Source organism: Grammomys surdaster, unplaced genomic scaffold, assembly GCF_004785775.1.
Source record: "Grammomys surdaster isolate TR1022 unplaced genomic scaffold, NIH_TR_1.0 233, whole genome shotgun sequence".
NCBI lineage: Eukaryota > Metazoa > Chordata > Mammalia > Rodentia > Muridae > Grammomys > Grammomys surdaster.
In genome coordinates, this window is record NW_021604678.1 from 6,665,027 (window position 1) to 6,673,597 (window position 8,571).

At 37.0% G+C, this 8,571-nt stretch overlaps 1 protein-coding gene across 2 annotated transcripts in view; it reads left to right on the forward strand.

The window, feature by feature from the left end:
* Positions 1 to 7,808, forward strand: part of Antxr2 (ANTXR cell adhesion molecule 2) — a 132,910-nt gene extending 125,102 nt beyond the window's left edge. For both annotated transcript variants that reach the window (XM_028773658.1, XM_028773659.1), the window contains one exon: positions 5,913 to 7,808. In XM_028773658.1, coding sequence (XP_028629491.1) covers positions 5,913 to 5,951 — 39 coding nt within the window. In that variant the 3' untranslated portion in view covers positions 5,952 to 7,808. The remainder of the gene's footprint in view (positions 1 to 5,912) is intronic.
* The last annotated feature ends 763 nt before the right edge of the window (positions 7,809 to 8,571 follow it).

Sequence of the window (8,571 nt, forward strand, 5' to 3'; positions counted from 1 at the left end):
TCTCTCTCTCTCTCTCTCTCTCTCTCTCTCTCTCTCTCTCTCTCTCTCTCTCATACACACACACACACACACACACACACACACACACATCTTCTGTTGTAATTACTATCTTAGAAGGATCGTCTCATTTCTTATTACCAATGGTTTAGATGTTTCATTCACTGCCAATTATATGCTTAAATTTCAAAACTGTCAAATAAAGTATTTCCAAAGTGTTACTTATATTTATAGAATTACAACAATTTTGCAGGTACCATGACAGAATGAAGAGACAGTTCTTTAGGCAAACTCAGCAATTCCTTTAGTAACGTATAATTATGGTCTATATTAGATGGACATATATAGGTTGAACTTCAGTTAGAAAACTGTGTAGAATTGTATTTCAGCTCAAAATCTTTCGGTTTTAGGCAGTTGTCTCTAGTTAAGAGTCTATAAATGGGGAAGGAGTATAGACTTTTATTCAATGTTGTATCACCAGTTACTATAGGAAATTGATATTCAAAAGGCCTCTTGTGTTCTCTGGACCCCTAACAATAGTGTCTTCCCGAACTTTCCGGCTATGTTCTCTATGTCCATGTGGTTGTGTATTTGTGGTTTTGTTTGTTTGATTCTTTTAAAACATTTATAATTTGAGATGGTGTTTACTATTGCCCTGTGCATGGAGATCTAGGGATGCCTTTTACAAATGGAGATAAAAATAAATCAGCTCCCCGTGTTTGAAAAGTCTGAGCTAAAGTGCAGTTGTTTGCGTTGGCTTGTCAATGGATGTTTATGAGGCAAGCATAATCCTGTTATGGTTACAGCAGTGAAATATACTCTGTGCAGATAGCTAGTAAAGGGTCCATGTGTGCACTGATGCTAGTGGAATCCTAATGCTTCAGAGATAGGAAACATGATGTCTGCTCTGGTTAATGCTGCTGTTACTGACCACAGTAAAAATAGAGGTGGAATCGGGTTTTAAACACTTGGAAAGATCCGTATCTCCCACAGCAAACATGCTGGTTCCCGTTGATCTCCTGTTTTCCTCTGTTGCTTTAGCTTGCTATAGAACAGTAATGTTTCTGATATTTTTCTATTAGATTTCTTATTTATTGTGAAGCCCAAGAGAAGTGGCATTGCTAATAATGATACCTGGGAAAGCAACAATAAGATAGATTCCTACTTATGAGATTTCTAGTTATTGTCTGAATTGCCACATGAGTACAGTTAAAGCTGTCAGGTCTGACTGTGAGTTCAGCCTTGTTACCATTGGTATTTTATTCTTGCTTGGTATATTCTGCTCCTTCTTATGGTAAAAATTTGTAATAGAATAAAACTTCACGTGGACTCTGCTTTAAAAGGCAAGCTGAGAATGTTACTACATTTCCAGATTAGCCTTTGAAGCAGTGTCATATACCCTAGACATCTGTAGAACTGGTGTATCTGTTCGATGTTGACCTTGAACTCGTGATCTTTCTGTTCTACCTCCAAGATCTGGATTGCAAGTGTGCATCACCAGCCTAGCTCTATTTTTAGTTTATGATGATTTGTATGGGGCACACTGTTTCCTAGAGTTCAGTAAAATGAGTCCATGTTCAGTCTTCAGAATCAGCAGATTTATTTTCACAGAAGAATAGCATGGCTTTAGCATTTCCGAGTCTAAATGTCAAGTTCACATTATCTGTTTCTTTGTAATTCAGGTTCAGTTCAAATAAGTCATCATTTGGCATCCACATAGTACTATCTGTTTGGTACTTCATTAAAGGCCTCCAGAATGAACAAGGAAAAGTGGATGTGACGGAGTACAAGTCAGAGGTTAAAGAGATCTTTTGTTGGAGGATTGTAAAGGTTAAGGTGCATTAGAATAGTTTTGTGATTGGGAAGTGTAAGAATAAAGAAGTGTGCACTAATTTACATTTGCCTAACCCTACACTATTTCTAAACAAGCACTGAGAGAAAACACTCTCAAGGTTCAGCAGAATAAAAATAAAACAATGATTATGAGACAAACTCAAGTTCAATTATATCGGAAGATGTACTGTAATGACAACTTGTTATTTAAATGACCCTGCCTAGGAAGAGCTCCTTACAAGCTAGGCAGAAGAAAAAGACTAAAATATATTATTGTCTTTGTGTAACAAAAGGGAAGCATGTAACCTTAGCCTAACCTTCATTCCGGCTCCAAGTGAACTGATTCTTTAATATCATCGTCACAAATAGTAATTATCCCAAACTTAGTCTTCTTCTTATATGCCCATTGGTCACACATACTCTTTTTGTTATTAAAAATTATAGAGATAATATTGTAATATTGGAGATCTTTGAAGACATTTATAAGGTCTATAAAAATAAAATAACATAAGGTCTAGTTAAATTTCTATATGATTAGTCATCAAAGTTTTAGTACAGGAAAAAAACCTTACAGTATTGACTTTTCAAGCCTTGGGTGGAATTGTGTTTGAGACCTTTACATGTAACACTCAGACCCTAATGGCTTCTGGGTACATGTAGATTCCACATGAACTACAGAATGAAAACACCACTGATGGAGAGAAATACTTTCCCTTAGTGCCTCCTCCTCAAAGAGTTTTGTCATTTGTATATAAAGAAAGGATTCTTAAGCTAGTTTACTATGTACCTTTGGATAGTTTATATTATTAATTGAATAAAGAAACACATGCCTTAATTAGCAATGTGACTAGAAAGTTTGATGCATAAGGATTACAGTCTCAAAGGAGCTGAAGGGATTTGCAACCCCATAGGAAGAACAACAATATCAACCAACCAGACCTCCCAGAGCTCCCAGGGACTAAACCACCAACCAAAGAGTACACATGGTGGGGGACCCATGGCTCCAAGTGGATATGTAACAGAGGATGGCCTTATATGGAAACAATGGGAGAGGATCCCCTTGGTCCTGTGGAGGCTCAATGACACAGTGTAGGGAATGCTAGCCCACTAAAGCTGGAGTGGGTAGGTGGGTGGGGGAGCACCCTCATAGAGGCAGAGGAGGGGGTGAAGAAAAGAAGACTCTAGGTTGTAGGAATTACAGTGCTAACTATAGATCATACGTTTACGGAAAATGTTGAGTGTAGATTCCCAGATTTACCAGTCAATCCGCTGATTCTGTACACTCGCACCCCTAAGCTGACCTGCAATTCTGACAGGTTCATCTGGATGTTAACTCTCAGATGCAACCCAGACAAGAGAAAGAATCCACCAAATGCTGGAAATCTCCGACAGAACAATTAATGGCAATTCCCACAAGAAAACATGAATAGACATCTGGGGTGACTTTTATCAACCAGTAAACAAATAGTATTGTAAAGAATTTTAATTATAAGGGAACTTATTTTGGGGCACAGAATTAATTCTTTGAAAAGTCAATATTTCTTTTAAAGTAGTTAAATATACAAGTATACAGAAAGTGTAATAATGAAAAGTAAGATGTTGTGGACAGCCCCACTCCTCCCAGATGGTGGGTAATCTGCTAGTCTTTTACTTTCCAGACACATATTTGCAGTTATGATCATGTATATATAAAAAATTGGCATCCTGTTTTCACTACCATTTTTCTTCATCTTTTAAAGATTTTTATTTATTGGCCACATGATATTGAGTTAGGTAAATCATAATTTATTTTCTGAATTATTGAGAAGTATAAATTGATTTTATAGTTTTCCTATTACAAAAATCCTATGGTGGATAGTTTAGCATCTGCCTAGCAATTTTATTGATTTGGAGTCTCAGCATAAGACTAGAGGAGTGGTGGTAGTTGTCCCAAGATAAAGTAGTGTTTTCAGACCATTTTGCACAGTCGCCTGCCATATAGACTTTGCCAATTTATACTTCCACTTAAACAGCAATTGAATTGTTTCCTTGCAATAGACACTCAGTAATTAGATAATGTGTTCAATATAAGGCAGCATAAAACAGTATGCTTTAAAGGAATGACAGTTTTATTCTTTTAAAATTATACCTTTTATTAGATGAGTAATACTGACCTAGGAAGAGTGTATAATATGATGTCAGTTATCAACACAGAAACACCTTTCTTACATGCTAGGAATCATTTATTTTAGGTTGGTTGGGAATGGTCTGGCTTGGAGTTAATTTGCCTAATTGATTTTAGTTTATTGAGAAAGATCAACAGCTTAATATCTGAGTTATCACATTGAATTTATAATGCAACATTTGAATTATCACAATGAATTTATAATGAAATGTACTGTAAAATACTTGCATATAGGCCTAAAGTCACTAGTAAATTTGTGTTTGTTCTCTCTAGATTTAGTTTCTTTAAATATTTAGAAAATTCTGCCTCTAATACTTTCCCATGCAAAATGAATAAATTAAATCATACTTCCCTTGCTTTCAAGGAGTTGTACATCCCCAAAGCAAAAGAAAGAAATATATTCATAATTCATGTTGAAAGTAATAAAGTGTTATGACATTAATATAATTCAATGTTTATTGACAAGTGTTGTTATCACTCAAACATGACTCAGTCATTTGTAGGTCATCAATTCAAGTTAATTGTGTTAATGCATAAATATGCAATATGGGCATTGCCCAAGGACTCAGAATAGTATATGTGGATTTTATGCATAGGTAGAGGGTGATCCCAAATCCAGAAAATTAGTTAGAAAACTATTGGCTCACAAATTCAAAAACCAAGAAAATTAAATTATGTGCTCATAGTAACAATAATGATTTATGATATGTTATGTATTATTATCTAAAACTTATGCCACTTGATTCAGATAATAGGCACAAACTAATAATATTAGTATTTTTAGAAATATTGTTGCTTCCAAAATTATGTAGAACACAAAACTTGGATGGACAATTGCCTTTTAGCAAAAGTTGTTTAAAATTCTAATTCTTTTCAGTCTTTATGGTTTTCTGCTTTCAAAAATGTCTGGAATTCCTAAATTTGTTGAGCAATTGTGTTCCAAAGCAAAATAGACGAAACCCAACTTTTTATGTTCTAACTTCTCTTCTTCCACAGTATTTTTGAAGTTTTTTTTAATTTTCCCCTGTTTTATGTGTTCCAAATAAGCACCCACGTTACAGGAAACTCTAACATGAGGAGCTTTTGAGAACAGATGTAATAGCAAATGGAAATCTTAATTGCATGATGATTCTGGCCTAAACTAGGAGAGAGTGGGCTAGATTTGGCCAGTGGAGGACTCTGGACACATGTCACATGTCACAAGTCAATAGTATTCTAGGAAAGGGGGAAGGGAGAGTCTTTATCAACAATTGGAAATTTTGTTTTCAAATAACTATTGAGTTAGTGGTTATTTTATGAAACAATATATCTTCACTAATGTTTTTAGAAACTGGACTGGCAAGTACTCTTTAAAAATATGTAACTCAAGTAAATAGTCTTAATTTGAGAAAACAGTATCTACAGTGGTGTGAGAAGTAGGTCAGCAACCTAGGATGTGATCTAGAATCTAAGGTACAGCACAAAGAGAGTCTCTGCCCAATCTCGGCTTCCCTTGTCCTTTGCTCTAATGCCCTCTTTAATATGCTCCTCATATATACATTTTAGAATCACCAAATTGCATAGGAAAATCTATCCAATTTACTTCATCATAGAAATGCATAAGGTGATGTTATTGATAGTTTGATTTCTATGACAGCGGTGCCACACTCTCCACTTACAATGTTTTAATCCCATGTTGATTTTTTTCTACATGGATTTTAGCATACCATCAAATAAGTAAACTTTCTGTACACAATAAATAAAATAAAATCTGTGCCATACTGTCTTGGGCTAGGGAAAATAATACGACTTTGTGACTGATTTGGACATTGTTCTAAGCTTGAGTGTCATCAGCTACATCTTGCTATGGAAGGTAGATTGATCCTTGACTTTCAAACAACTGCTTCCTTATTTCACCATGGATTCCTTCTTTCCTCAGGGCCGATGCATAAACTTCTCCCGGGTTCCACATCAATAAGACAGGAGCACGAAGACTGAGAAGATAAGAAGACAGTGTATTTTCATGATGCTGATTTCCAACAGAATGGACAGTCCAGTGCATCTCAGAAGTTCTTGGGACAACAGCCCATTTTCTCTCTGTCAGGAAATGTTTCCTCTGCCTTCTGCTATCTGTGCACTAAACATTTTCGAACACTTATTCTGCCATCGACATGAGAGGTGATGAAAGTCATCGGCGATAGCCCGTGATTCACGACACTGAAAATCCCAAGGAATGTTAATTTGCATGCTATGGTTTATGCAGAGCTCATTTGCCTGTATAAGAGGACAAAGCAGACACATCGATGATGTAATGATACCAAAGCCAGGACTGCAAATCCACCAGCCACGCAGGTTTGCAATGGAAACTGGTGCTTCTGACATGGATGCATGGCGCGTACGCTTTTGTTTGGCAAGATCTTTAGCTACAAGCAAAATATGAAATTTCTTACCAGGCTAAACAGATAATGGAGTCCACTGCCTCGTAGCTATGTCAGATAGCAAAGCCTTTCCAAGTCCTCCATTACTTTGTGCCTTACAGGAAATTTCTGACTAGAAAATCTTGTCACTGTTACACTGAAAGTGCACACGCATGACAAAATGTAGACAAGATGCCTCAAGGTACTGGATGCGTGCAGGATTTTGCCCTTTAGTTTCCCAAGACACCTTTCTTTCATTATGCACTTGAGACAAGAGAATTAATAGAGCGTTAATCCAACAGGAAGACCGCCTCCAACCAAAGACCTGGAGTGCAGCATAAGGACTTGTGATTTGAGACTTTGTCCACAGCCTGGTAGATTCCGCTTTCTCAGTGTTTGGGATTTAGCAGTGCATAAAGAATTAATATCTGTAAACACACCTAGGTGTTTGTTTGGCTTTTAATTTAAGGAAGCTGTAACCACAAAGCTTCCGCTCAGGGTTTTTTCTTCCTTCAAGTCTCCAAGGGCTCTTCAGCGTCACAAGCCAGCAACTCTCTTTGCATGAAAATCTCAAAGTTTAATTAATATAATTAAAGGCAACAGCAAGCAGCAGCCTGTGAAGATTTTGCTCATCTTTTTTATGCCTTTTGACATTGAATGACCTATCACTGTATGCATGTTACTTAGAAATTGAGGAGCACCGCACCTTGGTTGTGATTGAACCTGGGAAAAAGACCTCTTTCCTTCAGTTTATAAATTAAAATCAGGAGGGCGCCATCAGAAAGGATTGACAATATACATACTATAAATTTTTAGAAATATCACCATCATGTCACGTCAACGATGCCAAATTATGTTAGCGTGAGAAACACGGTGGGGGAGGAAGGTGGCAGCAGCTGAAGGAAATAGCTCAGATAATCTAGTCACTTTCGATACTGTACTTCAGATGCGAAATGGATATTCGACTGGAAACCTGACAAAGCGCGCCTGCTTTGATGTGAACTGGTATAGACAATGACCAGTGGCCGGGTCAGTGGGATGTCTCTCTGCGAGCACAAAGGCTTATCAAATGACACTAAAAATAAGTTCAACAACCATCACTTTGGAAGGGAGAAGGCGAACGCTTCATGTTTGGCGGGCATGTGAGTGCATGAGATGGAAAGAGCGATTTAGAGCATCCTCGTATAATTACCCACATTGTACTCTTCATGGAAATTTCAAAGGACTGCAGTGATACTTTTCACTGATGTCCAGGTTTGTGGCACTGTTCCAAGAAGCCTTACACACATATAAATATACAAATGCACACACCAACACTTTCTAGCTTCAATCTTTTTGCTCAACCTTATTTATGTCACTGACTGGCTGGATCCAAAGTCACACCTCCCCATAGTAGTGAATAAAAATTTTTACCTGTGTCTCTGTTATCAGTTTCTTTAAGATCACATGGAGCTTAGGCTTTCTTGGGTTGGATACACAATGGCTCTGGTTGGTAACAAGATGGAATTCTATTCCATTGTATAATGTCCAGCATGTTCACAGTTGATTCATGGTTGATGTTACGGGTACAATCTGGTGCAGGCACACCCATTGGTAATATTTTAAGAGCATCAAAAATACTACAGAAGCTCTGGCTATGTTTCTTTGGTAACCACTTCAAAGTTTTACAGAATTATGTAGCATATTTGCACCATGAGGAATGTAAATAAACCTCTGCCTTTAAATGGCAGGATAGCTTTCTTGAGATTTGTTGCACTGGCTGGAGGATGTGTAATAAAATACAACAAAGAGCTGTAAATGAGGAGGGTGAGTCACAAGTCTATACATAGACTGAAAAAGTATCATTCATAAGGTTCAAAGACAGATGGAATTTCATTGCCCTTAAAGTTATGAACCAGATTAATGTTATGCTTTAATCACAGGTCTTAGCAAAGATGAGAAGAATTTGTTTTTAAAATTAATCTTCTTGGCAAAGGACATTGAGAATCTCTATGTGACACTTTTCATACATAGCAATAGCTCCCGTGTGATTGATCTGGACATGATGGCAGTCAAGCGCTCCTTCTTTGTACAAACAAATGAGTCTTGTCCATCATCCATTTGTGTTACATAAGGTTGCAAAAGCAATTAAGTGGGAAATGACTCCTAACTTATGTGTCTCCTCTGCCTAGAAAGAAAGTT